Here is a 22,490-nt window from a genome sequence, read left to right as displayed (position 1 = left end):
TTTCACTATCATTAGATAGAATTCAACCGGAAACCTTTTAATAAGCTTATCATAACAATCAGGCTAATCAACACTGTGCTAAGATTAAACCAACGCTGGGCTATTCGCTCCTTACAGAGCCTCGAACTCTTTTAGGCTCTCATAGCTCATAGAGAGTACAACTCAAGGGGCAATAGGCGAGAAAATTTTAAAAGATGATCTATAAAGTGACCAGAGATTATCGTGAGAAAAAACTAGGTTGCCATCATTGACTTTGCACGATGGATAGCCTGGTTAACAATACCCTGGATATCTGCCTTGTGCCTACATATATTACTAAAGTAGTTTGGAATGATCTTAAACGATAGACTTGGAATTTAAATTTTTTGACATACGACAACCTTTACCTCTATTGAAAATCTACTTTGAGTTTAATCATAGGCCACAACGTTGCGTGCCACGGACAAGGTATGCCATTGGAAGTGATTGCAAGATTTATGACAGCGTTTTCACAGTCTGCTCAACAGCTGTATTGTGCATGATAGCCACATTGCTGATAAATTTCTGTAATTGCTGATTGCATTTGGGATTCGGGACAATGGTCCGCCTTGATGAAGATGGGGCCGCCCTATTGATTTTTTTGCTGCAATGACTTCTTTTATGTAATCTTATATTGTGGTTAATGTGGCTCACAAGACAGATAAAGACACTAAGGCGCCTGATGTTAAGGTTGAACAAGCGACATTTTTTTGACACAAGGATTTGCATTCCTACCATTTGTTGTTGAGCCCTTGAAACGAAAAGTTATTCTGCAAAATGTAGAAGTTATCAATTAGAAGTTTTTGCCTATGACAGGTTGGCACGGTTAATTTCTGTAGTTGCTACTCGTTGATCACCTATTTTTTCTTTGCTGAAAAATTGCCATTCATTGTTAGAAAAATGCTGCTGTATTTCGCTAAGATTTCTTTGTTTCCTCGACAAGAGGAATTTTTCATGTAGTTTTGGTGTTCAGATCATATACTGAGATCTTATTTTGTATCATATTTGATAATCATGTTAAGTATGGAAAGAGTGCACGATGACAAAGTTTTTACGTTTATTTGAAAAATTTCTAATTGCCATTTACATCATTTGTCCTTTTTAACCGTTGTGAAACAATTTTGAGGATAGATGAGAAAGAAGTCACATTAATTTTGTTTTCCCCCAAAATGTTGCCATAAATTTGCCCGTCAAATTGAGTTTAACGAGCACATTTGCGAAAAATTTGTTATTTGGCCCAATTTTGCTCGATACAAAAACAAGGTTGAGCTGCCAATTAAGTATCCTCCTATCATTTCTTTCCTGGTAGCTCTGTGAACATTGTTAATACAAATAATGGTTTATAGTCTGCCTGTTTTGTGTTATAACCAATGCTAACTAAGTATTCCCACATGTAAATTTGACTAATTGGATCCAGGTTTTTGTCCCCTCAGCGGGGTCTGTTCACGTACTAATCAATTTGTACACGTATGGGAGCACCTTTTATTCTAACGCTTTATGCCTGTCATCCCCCAGTCGAGTTTGAACTGCACGTCAGAAACAGGTCCCCATAATTTGATCACTCCCGCGTGGGATGAACATCGCCTGAAGTAATGGTAGTAGTAATAATAATGACTTTGACCATATCTGTGAAAACCGGGGAGGAAAGATTAGAGGTTAAAACAAAGAAAAAAGTGAGACATTTTCACGTCATGCTTGACTAAGAAGTATGTGTTCAAGTTATTCCGATGTGTGTTTCTGTGTTGTGCGTGCGTGTGTGTGTGTGTGTGTGTTTGTTTGTTTCTGTGTGTGTGTGTTTATGTGTGTTTGTTTGTGTGTATTTGTGTGTGTGCGTGCGTGCGTGCGTGTGTGTGTGCGTAAGTGTGAGTGTCTGTGTTTGTGTGTGTGTGTGTGCGGCGTGTGTGTGTCACGCTGCGTGTGTCCGTGTGTGTGTGTGTGTGTGTGTGTGTGTGTGTGTGCGTGTGTGTTTGTTCGTGTGCGTGTCTGTATATATGTGTGTATATGTGTGTGCGTGTTTGTGTGCGTATATGTGTGTGTTTGTGTGTGTGCATGTGCGCGCGGGTATGTGTGTATGTATGTGTGTGAGGGTGTGTGTGTGTTTGTATTGTGTGTGTATATGTGTGCTGAGTGTGTGTTTATGTGTGGGGAGTTATTCTTAAGATGATACGGTTGTTAGAAACAAGCGATAACAGACAAGATATGAAAAAAGAGTTATGACCATTGTTAGCAATTCGCGCAGGAAGTGGTATATAATTTTTCCTCATTTCATAAGGAGAAAGAAGAGCAATACTATAGCCTAGCTGACTTCAAATGACATTTTAAAGCCAAGTTGCATTATATATCAGCACGTCAACACTTGTTCACACTGAGTGATATATATTGTTTCTCGGCAGATAAGTGGCTTTAAACCCTCTCGTGCTGTCTTCAAAGATTTACCACACGAGGGGTCGAAATTTACACAGAAATTGTCTGCTTGTTGGTTAACCGATGGTGTTGAAAGCCGAAAAAATAATTAAACAAATTTCGATAATGAAAAAATGCAGATTTTTGTTTTACAAGTAAGTTTCGGTGTACAATTCGTGTAGAACGAATTTTCAAACTTTTGGCTTACTTTGCTGGAAATCCAAGATTTCATTGATAGCATTAAAAAAATACAGTTAACACCGGAAAATCTTGGGTAATACCTTTCAATATCAATTTGAATTTAAGAGATTAAATTTAGATTCAGGTGACATGCATACATTAATTCGTGTTTTGTGAGTAGTTGCGTTGCTGTTGCGTTGGTGGTGAAGGGGGGGGGGGGGTGGTGTTCTTACTAATTTCCAAGAACCAGAAATGACCATTAAAATGGACAGCATTTTGAACATCACTTTGAATTTGTTTTACTGGGACTTGTTTGATATATAATGAAACCTCCCTTTTGTACGACTATATTAGAGGGATTAGTTTATTTGATCGAAACTGGGAGCGAGGCAAATAGCCCACTTTTCAAAAAGTAAAGGCCCACTTTTGGGCTTTGGCTCTTTCTCGTGTCTCTTTTCACCCCCTCTATTTCTAGCTTTCAGATCAGAGCTCAACTGTATTACCCCGAATATAACCACAATTTCAACACACAATGCTATATTGTCTAGCTGTGGAATTTGTTTGCTTTTTCTTGTTGTTACTAATACGCATAGAGAAGGCTACCAGCTTTCCTTAATAGAAGAATAGCTATTCCCACAAAATACAGGGCGAAATTCCCCCAAAATTATTATGTCTTCCCATAGCCCTTGTCTCCATATTCCAACAACAAAACCTATCACCCCCCCCCCCACCCAACGCACCCCACTTATTGCCCCAATGTAATTTTCTCTCTTTTTGCCTACTCGGCTTTGTAATGTTCTCTCGGAACAACAAATTGCAAAATTGTGAACAAAATTCGATCAACAATGCCATTTGCGAATTCATTCAATTTTACAACAATTGCCATTACAAAAAAGGGGTTTTATAAATTACCGCACGGGAAAATTGGTTTTACAGCATCAAAGAAACCCAAAAGGCACATTTTCTACTTTCGGTGGTCGAACTTGCGTGAACGGACGGATTTTTTTCCCGATAATTTCTCAACACCAGGTGTTGTGAAAAAATAAATCAAGCATGAAAAAAAGTGGCAAAAAGTTAATTCTGCTAATTAAGTTTCGAAATTCTGACTGGGAATGGTCTGCTTTTATAATGTATGGCAAATAAAAGTAAAGTTTCCGTAAGTAAATAATACGCAGTCTTGTTTATCTATTCAAGCTTTTTGTCTTTTCTGGTGCTAAGTACGATAAGAAAAAAAGAACCCTAAAAAGTCTCCATTTTTTCATTTTATCTTTTTTCTCCATTTTCTAATTCATTGATTAGTTTCTTTGTGCCTTATTTGGTATTCGTTTTGGGATTCCGTTCTAGATTAGAGGTATTTGTATTATTTATCTTGAGCCTTATCACTAAGGTGTGTTGTTTAGAATTTTCAATCTAGTAAGATTCACTTAATATACAAAAGAAACACGATTTTGCAATTTGAGTTGGAGCAAAACTAGTTCCCAGTTTTACTTTCAAATTGGTTTTTCGACAACTTTTTTTGAGATTTTTTTCAACAACTTTTCTGTCTTGAATTTTGGGGCGGCAAGAATGCATTTCTGCCCAGAGAACTGAAACTTATGTACCTTGTTAAGAAACAAATCAAAACATGGGTAATCATAGTAGAATCTTGTGACGGTACTTCTGCCGAATTAATTAAAATAAATAGAAAGCTAAACAGGATACAATTATTTACTTTTTTGTATATTGCATACCCAAAATCTAAAGCAAACCAAGGTGGTGCCTGGAAATTTCATTGATAGATCTTGATAAGAACTTAGTAAGGTTATCCCAATAGATAACAAGAGTTTCTTCAGTTTATCAAGTTGTCGATAAGGCATCACAAAGTAGTCGAAGGATTAAAGATCTTGTATTTTTTTCTAAGATGCACCGAATTTTGTTCCGTTAGCAACGCCGGTAAATTTTTGTTCCATTTGGAACGCCGATAATTTGAATTCTACAAAATTGTTTTCTTTTTCTTCGCAATTTTTTGAATCCGTCTAATAAAAACTGCACTGCAGTGATATTGTGCCATCCGCAGGAGTTTCTATCACAATGCCTGATTAAAATTATAATTCAGTAAATACAATTGTGTCAAGCAACCCTCTCAAAAATCCATTAAAAATTTGAAACTGCTCGTTGAGATTACTTATTAAAAATAATTCGGTACTATGAAGATTCGTTATTATAAAAAACAGCAAATAAGATTTTTGGAGGCTTGAAGCAGATAAAGCTTTCTTTTAGCAATGCTTTTTTTCAACCGACAGTAGACTTAAAAATCATTAAATTAATTAATTTGTCGAAATATCCAAAACAAACAACTGAAAATGAAATATTCAACACTGGGAATTTCAGTGAGATCAGTAAAACATTTTTTCAGTACGAGAAAGTGTTCCATCAATCTGAAAGAGAACTTTTTTATAATTTATATTTCTCCTTTTTCAAACTTGAGATTTCGCGTGTAGTGCTCTTTTGTTCAGTTTTTGATTGTTTTTTTTTCAGCTTTTTTGTAAGGCAAATGAAGAACAAGCATGCTGTCAAAGAAATCGCCCCCTTATTTAAAAAACCGGATACGGAAATTCAATTTAGCGACGAATTTGTAGCAGTAGTTATTTTTCACTTTAATAAATGTAAATACTATTTTAAGAGTTGAGAACTTATTGAGGTTTTTTAAATATAAACTTTATGATTCTGTCCTGTATATTTCCGGCAATTATATGTAATTTTGTTGGCCGGGAAGATTAATTTAGAGTTGCATCCAATTTTGGGGCATTTAATGAAATCTGTTTCTCAAGAAAAGATTTAATATCCGGATTCTACACGTCATCAGTTTTTATAACATGGCAACATGTTTTTCTATTTTTTCTTTTTGCCGTGTAATATTTTTTGGAGACCTTATATTCATCAACTTCTTCGATACTTTGGATTTTGATAAAGGAACCTTAGAAACAATTGTATGAACATTTTGTAAATGTTTGTACTTTTTTGTACATAGTCAATTTTTATACATTTTTTTAAAATTTACTTAAGTGTACAGAATGTAATTCTATGTTCACTTCGATCAGAGCGGATTGAAAAAAAAATTCGGCAGTTAAATTTTGTTCAAACCTTAAAATTACTGCGCGTGTTTTGATACAACCAAATTAATTTTTTAAGACCTTTTTTGTTTGTCCTGTTATCAATTTATGATATAGACAATTGTTTTTCAATTTTTTATCACCTTACCATATTGTTTATATATTCAATTCCCGCCTTCGCGTTGTTTACAAAGACTCCTGTTTATTTTTATCGCATCTTTTACAACGCAAAACTGTTACCCTTGTTTATGCCTTTTAAAGGGTAAATTTCATGTAATGCTTCTTATTTTAATCTCCGCCCATAATATTTACCCGAAGGACATAAATTTGTGCCCCTTAGAATTCTAATAACTTATCCCTTCTGACAAGCCTTTTCCTTGAATTTTAATCCCAGCGTTTTATAATTTCAATACATTTGAGCCTCCCCTTCATTTTGAAAATTACAAAAAATTTATACCGGGAGGTTCTCAAGCCCTATTTTTCATTTTCATTTTTCCCTCCTCGGTTTCAGCAAAATTCGCCCCTAGATCAAATTTGCCCACAAAGTCGATGAAATTTCGGGCGTATTAATTTCTTGGGCGCAATCAATATTCTCTATGGTATTAATATCGGAATCGATATATTGCCCAAAAGTTATTAGCATTTTATATTTCTTTGCTATTGGTTTTTATTAAGATCAGGCCCGTATTACCAATTGTTATCTATTCATTTTTTTCTGACTTTTCTCCCGAAATTCGCATTATATGTTAAAACTTGTAAAAAATATTTCGCGAGTTAGTCATTTCATCGACTTTGACACCATTTGGTAAATAGTAAACAAAAGAATTGTTGAAATTATTTATTAACTTTTATCAGTTATTGAACTTTTTAGCATCTGTTTACTTGAAATAGCAATTCAAATCTTTATTGAATTGGCGGTTCGATTTATTGATGCATTGCAACTTTAAAATTTCTCTGTGCTATTTCCATGCTCACATTTATTTGACTTTGCATGCTTTGATAGTGGGGGAAAAAGATTTAATTTTTGAGTGAAAATTGATTAAAGCCTAGCTTTGAGTGCAATGCCCAACTTGCGCAAACCGACCCTTCCTTTGAAGTGTAAGTGCATTGAAAAAACACATTTTCACACCGCTACACTGAACAACATTTACACTCTAAAAGATAAATAAACGCATGGTCAATTGTTCAATTTGAAGATTGTCTGTGTATGTTTGTACAGCAATATACTGCATTTACATACTGGTAATCTACCAACTTATTTGAGGTACAATATATAGTTTATACTGTTGAATTATTTTTTGAGAAAAGATTGCTTTTTTCATTACTTATATTTGACATTTGTAGTATTTTGTATGGTGACAATACTTCTTATATTATAACTTTCTACCATTTTTTTCCGAAATATCTCCGAACTTAAGGGCGCGGGCTTTACTTTACCTGTGGGGATAATATTATCTTTATTCTCCAAATTCTCTGCCCTGTTATTTACTGCCCGCAGTTTCTGGAGTACTAACTTCGTTAAGATACATCCCGCTTGTTTAGTACCTAGTTAGTATTTATAACCTTCGGACCTAAGTGGATGTACAACCTTGCATAGATAAAATCTGTGTTATAGCTTATATTTAGGTTGTTTACTTGTTGTTTACGTGCTGTTTACCCATTTTTACCTGTGGTTGCAAGGTGAGACTAGAAGACTGTGTATTCCTTGGGTAGTTTATTATTTACTCTGATGCAAACAACAACAATAGCGGGAGTAGTACAGGGTGGCGTTAATTCTTCGGCCGTGGATTTACTGTCCAATTCCAATTCTGATAGCAGTGCCAGTTACTCCCCAATGAATCTCAATTCCCCCGAGCTCTATAACTCACCTCCCCCGCCTCAATCTCAACACCACCACCACCACCACCATATTCACCAGCAACATCCATCTAACAGAAGCCATCAGAATATCAACAGTCACAATAGCCCCAATGTCAACAACTCCAACAGTTTGAACAATAGTGCCAATTTGCAATCACAGCAGGTATGAACGAATTGTCAAATTATGTCCGTATTTGGGTTTCAAAAAAATGTGAGTTGAAATTGTGCTTTTTTGCCTCATAAACAATTTGAATTGTGACTATTTAGGGAACTAAATTAGGACTTGTTCAGAATTGAGAAATATTGATTTTACTGAGCTTTTACGCTGTGAAAATGGACGTGTTTTGCTTTTATTCATCTGTCACGCGCGATTCCGCATGCAAAATATTTTTTAGTGCATTTTATTAAATTTTCTTTTGTTCATTAAATGTTTTGGTCATTTTTTTATATGTATCTGACTTAAAGAATTTTTGACAATTCGAATTTATTCCAATGGTCGCGAATTTTTTTCTTGTAAGATTTTATAAGACGCCTGATCATTTTATGCCGTGTTAGATCTATTTATATAGAACTTTTGGGTATAAGATTTTTATAGAACTAATAACTTATCTCATAAGAATTTATCGGATAAACTCTCTTTGCTAAAAATTTCTTTTATTTTTTGGAGACCATAGAAGGCAATTTTATGTGCACAAAAAATTATGTTTTGCTAGCAAAATATCAAAAACAGTTGCCTTATAAATACCTTTTTGCAATCGCAAATTGATCTTCATAAGTGCAACGTCTGAGCTCTTAAATTAAGCACCCAATGATTTCATTTTCACAATGTTTTTCACTTGAAGGATGGTATTTCAACATGTTGACCGACCACCGATATTTTTTTAAACATAGTGTATATAATTTTACATAAATTTTCAAATTTGTGTAAAATTTTATACACAATGTTTAAAAAATATACCGGTGGTCGGTCAATATGTTGAAATATCATGCTTCAAGTGTAACGCATTGTAAAAATGAAATCATTGGATGATTAATTTAAGATCTCAGAAGTTACACTTATGAAGATCAATTTGTGATTGCTAAACAATTTATATAGGAGCGCAGTAATAAAAATCTTGGTTTTCTATGTTCTCTTATTTGCGCGCTGCTGTTCTCAAGTTTTTGAAAAACGCAGTACGTTTTTATTTGTCCCTCCGCATCTTCATTCGGCGAGAAAAGTATGAATTTGAGCAGCAGCGTTTCTAATCAATAAAATAGTCCAGTACACTTGTATTTAAGATAGCAAGTTTCCGAGTTTTAAATTGATTCTAGATTCATTTTAACTGCTGCGCATTAAGTGACTAGACATTATAAGTGACTGCACATTATAAGTGACTGCACATTATAATTTCAGCGAAAAGCGTATGGTTTTTTGCCTTGAACACCCTTTGAATGAAATTGTTTTTGAAATTTTGAGTTCTACCTGTTTTCGGTGTTAATGTGTAGTCTTTTGACTAAATCTCAATAATGACATGAACAATGGGATTCCTAAGCAGCAAGAAGTTAATTTTTTTAACCATTTTTAGTTGAAAGTTTACTGTTTTTATATCTAACGGTTATAAGAAAATTGCTTTAAAAAATCAAGGTTTTTTTTGAATTGCCACTTTATCTTATTTCTGCAATTTTTCGACGCATTCTATTAAAATAGAGAGGTGGGATCTTTTTTCATTTGATATATAATGTAGGTTTTGATTGCTGTTTGCTTATTTTTTTACATTTTCCATTTTTCGGGGTTGCATATCACACTAATCGCTTTGAAATAAGGAGCAATTGATCAACTTCAATTTTTTTAGTTGATAGATTTTGATCTTATAGGCTTCGAAACCGTTTCCTCTCAAAAGTGAGATGACTTTTTGATTTGGCCTGCATATTTTGTTTTTGTAGTCATGTGACATTCGGGATAAGGACAGGTCTCATTGGTTTGGTTTGAAGGTATAAATGAAGCCATTGAATGATTTCAGTTGATAGCTAATTGCTTTCGTGACTTTGAATATAATTGTTTTCAAAAAAGGTAAACGTATTTGTTTTAACTTTGCCCCTTTTGGTTTTCTACGTACTGGTTAACATTCTCAAAAAAAGATAGGTCCCGGACTTTCTCTGGTGAAAATAATTTGGTTCAATTTACTTTTTATCTTAAGCTATTTTGACTTTCGATAGGTTTTTCCAAACAGTTGGATAGACATTTAGTTTTGGTCGTAGGTATTGCTGGTTTTTTATTTTGTTGTCTCTTACACTCCCTAATTGTAGTTATCATTGGCCCTCTAATGTGTTACTGTCATTTGTATAGTGTTTAGAGCTTAAAGAGATTTTTAAATCGGTAAACCATTCATTTTCACTAAATAATTGATTTTTTGGAAGTTTTATATCCTTCATTTGTTGGACAATTCAGTCAACAACGTGGGGTTGGAAAAATATGTGCGAACGCAACTGCATGCAAGCAAATAGTATTTTTTTGAGGAAATAGGATTCTGATCTTGTTTTTTTCTCTGTTTTTCAAAAAATATTCGTAACCTGTATGAATTTGAGGCTATAATCATCATTTTTGTTTTTTTTTATTTGCCTCCAGACCTTTCAAAATACTTTCATTTCCAAATCTGCAATGATGATTGTTTTTTTTTGGAATAAATTGACGAGTGGTCAGATTTTGTCAGAAAAAACATTTGGACGAAAGCCTTTCCGTTTTTTTCCCTATTCCACAGTAGGTTATTCGCCTGTGACTCTTCCTTTTGGAACACCTTTGCAAATTATTGTGTTAATATACCACGTGCGCTTGTTGCAAATAAATTGAACCCACCACGGTGATCATACCGAGAGATGCAATTCTTCTTTGAGTTTTTCAAAACGATTGAGTTGCGAGATAACTGTCGAGATATTTATTTAAATCAAGATTGGTGCCAAAAAATTAAATTTCAAAATACTATTTTACGTTTTTTGAGATTTTCAATGAACTTTTAATCGTGTGCTAATTTTGCCTTTTTTGTACCAGAAATATATATTTTCTCTAAATAACCCTTCGAAAAATGAACATTTATCACCATCACCCACGTATCTGAAAACAGTTTATTAAGGTCAGAGAACTCTCTAAAAGACAGTTTTGCGGTTAAGATTGAAGTCAATATAATGTTAATAAATTTCTCTGCAACAAAAATTAATAGTGAAATAAAATTTTTGAACAACTCAAACAAGTATTAAGCTATTTGTTCACACCAAGGGGGTCTGAAATAACATTGTTTCTTCTACCTTAATAAGATATATTGGTTTTAAATTAACTGATCTTTCAGAAAGCAAGTTTTATCTCAGATTAATAAGTGAAAACTTTTATGCATGAAATACTTCGTGTCTCATTGATTGGGTAACTTATAATCTGGATTTATTTTAGTGTTATTGCTCATTTTCTGTCTTTAAAGACCCTACCAATTTTAATGACCCATAAAGTCCGTTTTATTTTCCCAAATTATCTTCAGAACTGAGGTCGTTGGTGTGAACATAGAGAGACAATGACCGCTGGCGACTTTCGTACTTCCTGGTAAATTTCCTTTTTCATCTATTTCCTGATCAACAGGTAAATATTAAATCATAATCTTCTTGACCGGTTAGTATTTGTCTTTAAATGAATGACTGAGATATTTGAATTAATCACTTGATCCGTGAAGTTTTTTGTGTTAATGTTTTCCGAAGTCTCCAAAAATCAATTTCTTTATTGTTCATTATATGATTATTATATCATTTTGAGTAAGTTTTTTTTTCAGTTGTTCTTATTTTCATTTGTTTTTCCATAGCTCTTGCAAGAGTAATGTAATATTTTACATCGATAAGAAAATTGATTTTCGTCAAAATTTTTTGTCGAGCTGTCAAAATCTTTCAGTTAATGGTCAAATTAATGCATTCGGGGTTTCCATTCGGATTATTTCGCAGTAAATTTTATTTTTCTTTCATTTAACTGGATGTAATTCATTTTTTAAATAAATTCCAGCACATCATATATTTTTTGGTGACTCTATTATAAATTTATAAATTAGAAACAGAATATAAACCTTCTTTTTAATATTCAAACATATTATACTTTACAAACGTTATTTTCCTACTCCAACATTATTGATTACATACTACTCGAAACCGTGTCTGATGAGCAGCACGTGATTGACAACTTTTTCCTTTAGATCACAAGATACGTCCCTTATTGAAATCAATACCAAGAGCTCTCCATGAAGGGAAATACAAGAACAGTTGCTCCCGGCGACTTTTATTTGGTAACTAGAAAAACCACATTTTTAACCTCATTACAACACTACACTAGCCTTGAAAAAATAGCAAAGTATATATTGAACCCAAGCAACTGAGTTTTTTGCACCACATTAATTACTATAGTCGAATTTTAAATCTTGATTCTGGCTGATTTTTCAAAATTTTGCATAATTTTCGTCAAAATATAAACTGTCTGATTTTTAAATTTTTTGTTTATTTTGAGTTAAGTTAAATACTGTATCATAGCTACTTGATTTCCAAATTTTTAAACAATTATATGCATCAGCGTTATCGCATATTCTTTTAACGTTAAAGTTAGAAATAATTTTTACTATTACGAAGAATCTAAATAAGGTTACAATAAAGCGGACATAATTTGACTTGGGATAACATCAGGTATTTCACACCTTTTCACCCACGAACAGTAACCCAGATTCGTCATCAACAGTCACAGGGGGATTTTTCCCAACTTGCCCATCACCTGTGACTACCGTCTCACCCCCATCACCCTTCAACTCAAACGGATACCACCCGGGTTCGAACCAACTCTCGCAGCAACCACAGCAGCAACAACTACCTCCATCAGCAACCGCGCCTGCAAATGCGACCATGCATGGCAAATTAGAAAAGCAGCAACACCACAGCGCTGATTCGACTTATGAAGTCAACACAGCCACCAAGTCTAAGTCGAGTTTACATAACGGGAGTTCAGTTACTGGAACTCTAACGTCACCCAGTGGACCACCATCGCAGCAAATTTCTAACGGAATGGTCACAGGAACCCAAACGTCGGGGAGCAACTCAAACTTTGCCAATGAGTCCACCCCGCCTCTGTATCCCAACGGGAGTAATTTAATGAACCAGAGGGTGAAATTGAACGTGGGTGGAAAGATTTTTGAGACCCTGTTGTCTACGTTGCAGAAAGCAGGAGACGAATCAAATTTAGGTTAGTTCGATTTTTTTCACGTTGCATTGCAGTCATTTCTTGACGTCAAACTAGACTGCTCAATTTGATCTCCCTTTTTAAAATAAAAAGTGGCTTCTAACTTCCACATTATTTTAAAATTTTGCAAAGGAATTTACCACATATTTTTGAAAGTTTTTCCGTTGTGACAGCGCCACCGCGAGGTTAATAACAAGTTGTATCCACCCCCACTGATAACAATTTGACCACCCCTAATTACTATGAACTATAGTTGCATAACTTACACTGCACTGCAACTGATATTCTGCAATTGCACAGTCTGTTTAAAATTGAGTACGCAACATATTTTTCGGCCATTTTTTTCTCGCCTCTCTTGTTGTAACAACAGTGGCGGAAAAAGCTATTATAATGCCGATGAAGTGTTTCGGCACTGGTTCAGATTTTCGTAGTATTCCTTGGGTGCTAACAAGTTATTTTATCTGTAAGTTATGCCACAGATTTTTTTATCGCAACGAGAGTTGACTTTAAAATATTTCTCATTTACATAACAAATTGTTAGGAGATAGTATATCATTAGTGTTTGGGACTGCAAATAAGATACATACATTAGGCTGGTAGACACCAACAAATGATTTCCATTTTAAAAGACTTTGGAACATATTTTTCTCGTGTAACCGTTACCATTAGTCGTCTATTACCTTTTGAAGTCATCACAAAACCTTTTGAATTAAGTTATGCTCGTTTAGTCTGATTCTCGAGAGCTCAAAAATCAACGACTCAGTCTTCTCCAAAACACAAAAAGCATCCAAAACAATTTGTACAATTTTGTGTTGTCTCCTTTTTTTTTAAAAAAAATAGAGTTGTTGTGATTTCTTTTCCTTCCTATTAATTCGGCGAGCCTTATAGGAAATTTAATTAAAAGCAAGCATCCAATCGATGAGAAAGCTGCGACGAAAACTTGCCAAATCAAATAATTGTGTTGAAAGCTCAAAGTTCAGCTGTTTGTAATTTTGCCAGTCTGTTTAAAATTGAGTATGCAACGAATAAAAAATTAAGAATTCATAGAAGTGTTACAGTTTTAAAATAAGTCCCATTTGTCAACATGAGGAATTATTCACGATAAATTCGAAAACACTGTGTTATTTGTGAATTAATAGTCAGAAAACATATAGAAGATGGACAGAACTGAAAAAAATAGTTCTGAAAAATAAGTTCTTCAATTTTTTTCAGCCCTAAAAAGTAGTTAAGGTGAGTTCTAAGTTACATTAAATTCAGAACCAAACAAACTGTATATTAGCAAATTTTTCAATTTTTGTTTTTTTGGGCTAAGGATTCTGTCGGGTACGGATTAAATTGAATGCAGAATGCAAAGAGTTGTTATGTTTTGTATATTTACAAAGGTTTTGTAAATTAAAATTTTAGATATTTGTGGTTTTTGTTATTAAATATCTCGAAGTAACTCGTCAAAATTAGAAGAAAACATCCGATAGCTGACACAGAAAATCTTAAGATCGATGAAATCTGAAGCCAAAGTACTGAAAAGGGAGTTTTAGCAGTAGAACCAAAAAGTTCACTTTTTCCATTTTCCTTTTTTGTAAATATTTAAGGGTAGTTTGTTGCCCGAAGGCGGATGAATTTGTATCGTTTTCCTCGCAAATCAAGTCATTGGCACAATAAACGCTAAATTAGCCCAAAAATAAAACTATGGATGAACCAAGCAGTCAAACAAGAGCTAAGGCTTGGTAAGAGTATAATGTTATGTTACTACTTTGTAATAAGTTTCGTAAAAAATATTTAAATATTTTGGATAACAGCACGGAAAATGCACAAATTGACCTAAATTTTGAACTGTTAACAGAGTTTTATGTTAAAGGTGAATTTCAAAAATCGCTACAAATGAAATTGTTGATCCTCGACGGTCTGTTTAATGATACCGTTATGCACCATTGTACCAAAAAGCACATGTCTTCTGAGCCCCGTTGATCTTATGCTGTTTACCACTCGCAGCAATTCGAAATGTTTAATTTTTAGAGACAAAAAACAAAAGTAAGTTGGCTCAAAATCAATATCTAGTGCACAGAGTGCATAAAATTGTTGCTAGAAAAGTAACAGGCTCAAAGCGTTGTGTAAGTTCTTCTCACAATATTTCATTGACAAAAACAAAATCGAGTTCTGACAAGTGATCACTGATGTTTTGGGGCACAATACAATCAGATGGGCACAAAGCCCTTGTTAGATGTTCAAACAAGCTAAAGGTTATAGTTTACTTCGAAATGTTGAAAAATTAAGATGAAAATTTGCATACTCAATACATTGTTTTTTTTTAAAATAAGATGAAGCTCTTAAGCATAAATAAAATGTTAGCAATTTCTTTAAAAAAAGGAACAGAAGTAATTGAATGGTCAGCAAATTTTCCCGATGTGATTCCAATTTTAAGATCTTGGTCAATTGCTAAACAACAATTACGAAAACAAAGAAAATTTCGAAGATAAACTATCGGAAATTTGTATCAGATGTCGTTAAGCTTTTGTGAAAATTGTACAAATCTTCTACTAGATCTTTAAAAAGTTAGAAACGAAATGTTTAGAGAACTGATTTGGACAAAATGTATTATTTCATGTTTGTGGCGCTTTTAAAACTTTTTTTTTCGTGTACATAGCTCTTTGGTACCGTAGTTAGGTGGAAAAGATCAGTAATGCCATTTAAAGAGAAAAACACTGTTGATAATAGCCTTCGGATAATTCAGTGCAATTTAAAAGGACAAATGCTGTTTCGATGTAATTGCGCAGAGTCAAAGTTTTTATTATAATTTTTAATGATAGTCTTGAGTGCTTCATGAAAGATAAACTATTAAACGTGATATACTATTTCAGCACTAGATCTGACCCTACTTAATGAAATTGCGGACCATGCTCGCTGTTTTTTGGTTTTCGCTAATTATGTGATGTATTTTCTGTCAATCATAACTAATTTTAATAACTTTATTCTTCCAAAGTCTGATAGTTTGCTGCAATTGGACATTTTAGCCACTGTGGCCAAAGAGGCCGCCATCAAAGACTTGCCCATGTTCATCGACAGAGACTCGGAGACATTCTCAATCCTGCTCAACTACCTCCGAACGGGTCAACTCCTCGTGCCATCTTGGGCGGATTTTTCGACTGTCCAACTGCTCAAATTAGACGCACAGTTCTACGGAGTCCACAACTCTGCCTATCTCAACTCACTCGAGCATTTCAATATCTTGAAGAAGTTCAACTATTCCGTCAATGTAAAGTTCTTGGTTCCTGAATTGATTGTGTCTGAGATCAAGGTTTGTAGTTCCATTTTACATTTTGTACGATTTATTGGGTTTACGTTCCGTGTAGAATCATATAATGTACTGTTATCAAGTAGTCGCCAATTATCTTGCATTTTTTTTATTTAAAACAATGCTTGTACCTCCTTTTGGTTAATTTCCTCCAGAAAGGCTACTTACTCTCTTTGACAGGAATGCTCATTTAACTTCAATTTTGGATGATATCGTTGACTATTTAGCCCCTCAACCCCATCAATTATTTTGTCGTATGTATTTGAACAAACATACGTTTTAATAAACTGAAACTGTGAATTGGCAGGCTTAACACTGATTGAAAAGCGCCAAAATTGATTAATTTACCTTCCATTTTTGAAAAAATTTACCTTCCATTTTTTAATTGTATGCTTTTTGTAGGTTTATGCTATGGTTACTTTTTCTTGCGTTTGTTGTAGGGTGCGGCGGAGGGTGCAAAGCGGAAGGAGGCAGAGAGCAAGTGGCTCAACTGGTACAAGGAGGACATGCTCTCATTCGGAAGAGTGTTCAAGGCATCATCCATCAGTAGTTTCAACGCACACTTCATACCACCTCACTGGTGCTCACTCAAGGTCATTTTGTCACAAACATTTTTGACTTCAACTGGTTATCTTGCAAGTCATATTGCTAAAAGAGTTGCAGGAGGATGCATTGATTTGCAAGATTTTGCTGTAAAATTGTGCGGGATAACCATTTAGTAAGATCTTGTGAGTTTAAGAAATAAGTACTGTTTGATTTAGAATTTTGAAGCATGTAACTTTAACCAAGTGGTTATCTTAAACTAATGTTTCAGATTCAAAAGATATAAACCTCCACCCTGAAATCTTCCCAACTTTTAACCAAAAATATTACAAGATCTATGGAGATAAGCATTTTGTAATGTCAATTCTCGCAAGATAAGTGTGCATCTTTCATCATCATGTAAGAAAACCATATTTTCAGTATTTGTTCCGACCCCCACTTTAGTGGGGAGTGAGGAACTATGTGCTCAAATGGTTTTTTTGTTCAGTCAATTTTGGCCGATCGATATATTCATCGTAGACACTTGTTCGTGGTATCATTAAGAGCACGTACATCCTAGAATATGGAATTAAAAAATATTTTTTCGAATTTCGTTTTTTACACGGAGTTATCGAGGTTTAAATTTTTGTGAGTATTCCACAGTTTTTATTCACATTTTCGGTAATTTTTGCTAAAATTTGGCTCAATTTTGCTAATAAAAATTTTAAATGAGTCAAAATTTTTAACAGAAGAGTGTTATTGTTACCGTTAAAGATAGAAGAGCGTTGCTCAATTGTTCGATTGGAGTGTTTTTGGCTAAAAATTTTGATAACATTTTCAAAATTCAGACATTTTTCATCAAAAATTGCACAAAATATGCTTTTTTAGTCCACTTGTTTAAGTTTGCCGAAATTGCTAGAAGCCGCTGACTCAAGCTCCGCAAACTCCAAAAGAGAGCTAGTTGAAATCCGGCAACCTATAAAAGTTTTCTTGAATTATAAATTTGCTGTTCTGGAATTATAAATTAAGATTTATAAATTTGCCGAATTATAAATTTGCTGTCTTCTGGAATAATAAATTTGCCGTTATAAATTTGCCGTTTCTGGAATTATAAATTTGCCGTTCTGGTTTAATTCGCAAACATTTGAAGCTCTTAGGTGGTTTGTTGGAAGCGCGTCAATATCAGAGATAGGTTTGATATCATCATGGATTCTTACTGTCAGAAATTTTTTAATTTTTATTTTGGTGCTGCAATTTTTCAAAAAAAATTTGCTTTTTGTTTTAATGTTGATTACTGACAAAATTTAATTTGAATTCATGGCTCCACTATTGAAAGCTCCTGTTTACGTAAAAATGAGGCCAAATGTAGATATAATATGTTTTCAGAGAACCTAATGGTTTTTATTGATTTGAAGCAGAGTTTTAGTAAATTTAAACTGAATTCATGTTTTGCCTTCAATTGTTATTCTTTTTCCAGTGTGATTACTAATTCGAACCAATCAAAGATACAAATAGCTTCATCAAGAGGTGTAGGTGAAACTCTATAATGCATCTGGTTGTTATCTAATGTCTCTGATGACATTGAATCTATTTGTTTTTAGAAAATTTCAGTGATTTTTTGAATTTGTCATTTTTTAATCTTAGTTCTGTCAACCTTTAGCATATTATCAGTAAAAACAGGTCAGACTTGCGTTTTTATGGGATTCAAACTAGTCTTTGTGACATTTTTTTTAAAAATTGGCGTCTTGCTTTTGGTACTACGATTTTTGGTAATACAATAATTTGTGCTTTTGGTAATACAATAATTTGTGATTTTCGTGCATAGTTGCCCCTTTTTGGTGTTCTATTTGAATCTTTGTTAATTGTCACATTACCTTACAATATAACTGAAGAAAGTGTTGCAAAATTCGTAATTGAATATTTTTAATATTTTCACAGCTTATGGTTTTATGGGCTGCGAGACCGTTCTCTTGCAGAATATGGTATAGTTTTTTTGCCCTGTAATTGTTGTTGATTTTAATTGTCGTATACGAATTATTGGATACTAAAGGATCTCAATGGCCTACTACAGGTATATGAGGGGAGTTGAAAACTGATATAAGTATATAGCTTATAGTTTTATTGACTTTCAAATAAGTTTTTTTCAAAAAGTAAAAGTATTCTTCAACTTATCCCTTCTTGTTCTGATTTTCGTCTTTTCGCATTTTACATTTTGGTATCATTTTCGTAATATAGAGTCTTTATTGAGAGTTCTCGTATTTTTTTGGTTGAATCAGACAATAATCCTCTTGGTTAAACGTTTTGACTGATTTCTTTAGGGATTAGACAATTTGTTTGAAGAGTTTTGTGAGTTTTACATACTTTTCAATTTTTGTGGCTCTTTTTTCTGTCATTTAGTAATAGTCAATTTACAACAAGACTTTATAATTTTCAAAGCAGGCGCAATTTAAGATTTAAATTTTCCCACAGTTAATATTTAATGAATTTAATCGGCTTCAACACTGTGGTTTCTTAGTTGTTCGTGAAATTTTTATTTCTGCTTGTATTTAATGTTATTTATAGTCTTATGATTTACTATCACTAATAACAGTCGCAAGTAATTGTCGAATAAGTTGCAAAATAAACTGTAAACTCTTATAGTCGAAAACTAATGTTGGCCATGAAGTTTGAAAATATTTGCTTTTGAAAAGAAGACAATGGGTTTCTGAGCTCTAACAATATTATTTCCTTAAACTTGAAGCTTAGTTTCTCTATAGACAAACACATTCCTTAACTATTAAACCAAAATTTGTTTTTTATAACGGTTTTGTTTTACTGAAATGGTCTTCGTTCTTGGTGCAACGAGTTTTCATAAACTGTTAGTGATTTTTGCAAAATCGCCCATTTTTGTAGGTTTGTTTTCTTTTCACAGTATCAAAATAGTGGGCGGTCCTCTGGCCATTTACAAATAGCGCAATCAACAATTGTTAGTGTCTTTAGTGAACAGTTTAATGTTTAATTGCCTAGGACAACGTTTTGGTGCAAAATTTGAATTTTTCTCTTTGCCTATTTTTTGTCGTTCTTTTTTCAGTCGTATGACATCAATATCGATATCCTGTATAATCAAATGTCTCACTCACTCCGACACTCTAAGGGGGAATAATTGAATTTCTTGATGATTCCAGTTGATGCCTTATCTTTCTAATCAGTTTGACATTAATTCATTTCAAAAAAGCAACGTTTTATTAAACTATGGTCTTTTGCTCATTTCTTGCCGACTTGTTGCCAATTCACATTGAGGAAAAGTCCCATGTTTTTTTGCTAATGAAGTACAGATTCATCTTCTTCTTTATAAGTTTTATCTGATGCCATTTCAATTTGGTTATTAATGGTTTATTAAAAAAATGGACAACGAGGTTTAGTAGTAATAATATTTGTAATTATTTGATTTCATCGTCGTTTTTTCTGGTAGTCATATTAATGACCTGTCTGATTGGCCCTCTAAGGTAGATGGTTCTATTCATTTAGTAGTTTGTTGAATGATATATTAATTTAAAACTCATTTGGTAGACAATTATGCCAAAAATGTGGATGAGCGGGATCGGAACTTTATGTGCGAACGCACGTTACCGAACTTCCTTGTCTTTATTATTTTCAAGTTTATCAATGTAACCAGGCGTTCTCAGCTATGGTGTTTTCAGCTACAATTTACATCATGTCTACCAATTAAAAAGGGGTGCTTTATCAAGACGATATTATCACATTTAATCTTAATGTCAGTCAAACTGAATGTCTGTTCTCTCGTGTCGTCTCATTTGCTAAATTTATAGATCTTAATGCGAAAGCTTGTTTTTTTACGCAAGCTTGGACGAATTACTTTTCTATATACTAAAGGTTGCTATCTAATAAAACAGCAATCCCAGGCTGAGGTCCCAGACCCAAAGTTGATATGTCCAGAGCGAATTGAACGCACAAGGGGGGTGTCGTGCGTTCAAAATTACACGGTTTGGAAACACAAATGAACGCACGATATTCTGGTCATAGGCAACTTCGAACGCACGATAGTCTGAACATAGGTAACTTTGAGTGCACGATAGTCTGGACATAAGCAACTTTGAACGCACAAAAATCTGGACATACTGACGCTGGAGCGCACGAAAATTTTTTGAATGAAAAGAATGCCAAAAACTGATGAGTCCATGTTTGACTAAACACTCTTACTAGAGTGCTCACTCAAGTGGAAGCTTGTTTACAACTAATATGAACAAAACTGGCGATAGGTCTGGACATGAACGCACGAAAGTCTGGACATCGGCACTTTTGAACACACGAAGAGCGCACAAAAATTTTTAAGCGCACGAAAGTTTGGACATAGGCGTTTTTGAACGCACGATAGTCTGGACAAGAACGCACAAATTTTCAAAATTTGAGCGCACGAATTTTGGTTTGGAACGCACGAAAGTCTGGTCATATGTAATTTTAAACGCACGAAAGTGTGGACATAGGGTCTTTTGAACGCACGAAGAACGCACAATTAATTTTGAACGCATGAAAGTCTGGACATAAGTAAATTCCGTTTGGGGTGGTCTGGACACAGACATGTTTTGTCTGGGACTGTCTGGACATATGGACTTTCAATCTGGGATGCCTATAAACAAATATTTTTTTGCCGTGGGAAAAGAGGTAGCGTTTCCCGGGGAAAAGAGGTAGCACAGAAATATTAAAACTATGTAGTTATAATTAAAAAAATATGTTATGGTAGTTTTTCATTTCTTTTTTCAGGTTTGTTTCGTTCTGTGGAACACAAACTGCAACAAAGAACACATTGCTCTGTTCATGAAGGACTTGTCAAAGCTGCACTACATCGAAGACTTAGAGGTCACAGAAATATGATCAACGACGTCACCAAGTTCCTGTAGTGTTTTTAAACCTTCTCTACCCTCTCTCACAATTTTTCCGTACCAGTTCACATCAACTTATGATCAAACTCCACAAAAATTAGTTCGAATTCTCGCCAGCCAAATGAGCAGAGGTCGTACACTGGTCTTCAAAAAGCAGCAGGTCAAATATTAGATTGACCTTGCAATCGGATGTGAAACAGCAGACTCACGACACTTTTTGCAATAATTCAGTTTTTGTCAATACGAGCAAATGAGAGTTCAACTTAATTTTTCGCATTGTTGTTTGGTTGCAGTTCTAAAAACATAGAAAACCCTGTTTTAGTCTATGCTCTATTTAAATTTGTACATAATTGAAATCCTACAATAAAATGCGACTGTAGTTTCATGTCAACTTATGCAATGAGCATAAAGAACACACGTGATGAAATTGCTATTTGCTGAGAATTGATGTAATCTGAAATTGATCCAATTTTTTCAGTTTTGTTCTGATGAAAATTTAAAATACTATTCATTGTGCAATGTCTTGAATTAATTTATGAACAAATATACAAAAGATGTTATGGTTATCACCAGCTGAGATACTTAAAATTGTCAAAAATAGCAATTTTTAAGAAGTTTAGAAGCGGTCAAAGTTGGACAGTTTTTCCAAATTGATTTTTACTTAGCACATAGTTATGTAGATATTGAACATAATTTATTTTTCACTTTATTGTTTTTAAATGAGACTAGCTGAAAATGAGAAGAGCAACGTACGATTGTGCACAACCATTTTGTTGGCCATTTTTACTCATTCTATTGAATCAAGTGTGAGGTTGAGGGCTCAGAACGAAAGTGGGTCTCTCCAGTTGGATTATGCCTCTCCAGACTTCCGTCCTTTAAGAACTTTTTTGTCCATTCGAAAAAGCCTATGTTGAGACTTTAATACGTTCAAGTCCAGATTTTCGTGCATTCCAAACCGAAAATTAGGCGGTCTAAAATCGAACCTCCAAATTGAGAGGGCAAGATTTTTGGGTGTTAGT

General features: G+C 33.9%; 1 protein-coding gene across 4 annotated transcripts in view; it reads left to right on the top strand.

Moving 5' to 3' along the window:
- LOC142353509 (uncharacterized) overlaps positions 1–22,180 on the top strand; it is a 32,299-nt gene extending 10,119 nt beyond the window's left edge. Inside the window, exons 1-6 of one of the 4 annotated variants that reach the window (XM_075405762.1) lie at positions 3,110–3,359; positions 5,773–7,716; positions 12,234–12,783; positions 15,789–16,072; positions 16,510–16,662; positions 21,353–22,180. In XM_075405762.1, the coding sequence (XP_075261877.1) occupies positions 7,423–7,716; positions 12,234–12,783; positions 15,789–16,072; positions 16,510–16,662; positions 21,353–21,463 (1,392 nt within the window). In that variant the 5' untranslated portion in view covers positions 3,110–3,359; positions 5,773–7,422 and the 3' untranslated portion in view covers positions 21,464–22,180. Of the gene's footprint in view, positions 1–3,109; positions 3,426–5,638; positions 7,717–12,233; positions 12,784–15,788; positions 16,073–16,509; positions 16,663–21,352 lie in introns of those variants that run through there. The other 3 variants (XM_075405760.1, XM_075405761.1, XM_075405759.1) reach the window with 3 other exon arrangements.
- Positions 22,181–22,490: the final 310 nt, after the last annotated feature.

This window comes from Convolutriloba macropyga, chromosome 14 (genome assembly GCF_964194025.1).
Source record: "Convolutriloba macropyga chromosome 14, txConMacr16.3, whole genome shotgun sequence".
NCBI lineage: Eukaryota > Metazoa > Xenacoelomorpha > Acoela > Convolutidae > Convolutriloba > Convolutriloba macropyga.
Note: the sequence above shows the minus strand (reverse complement) of the source record. Positions and strands in the feature narration are given on the sequence as shown.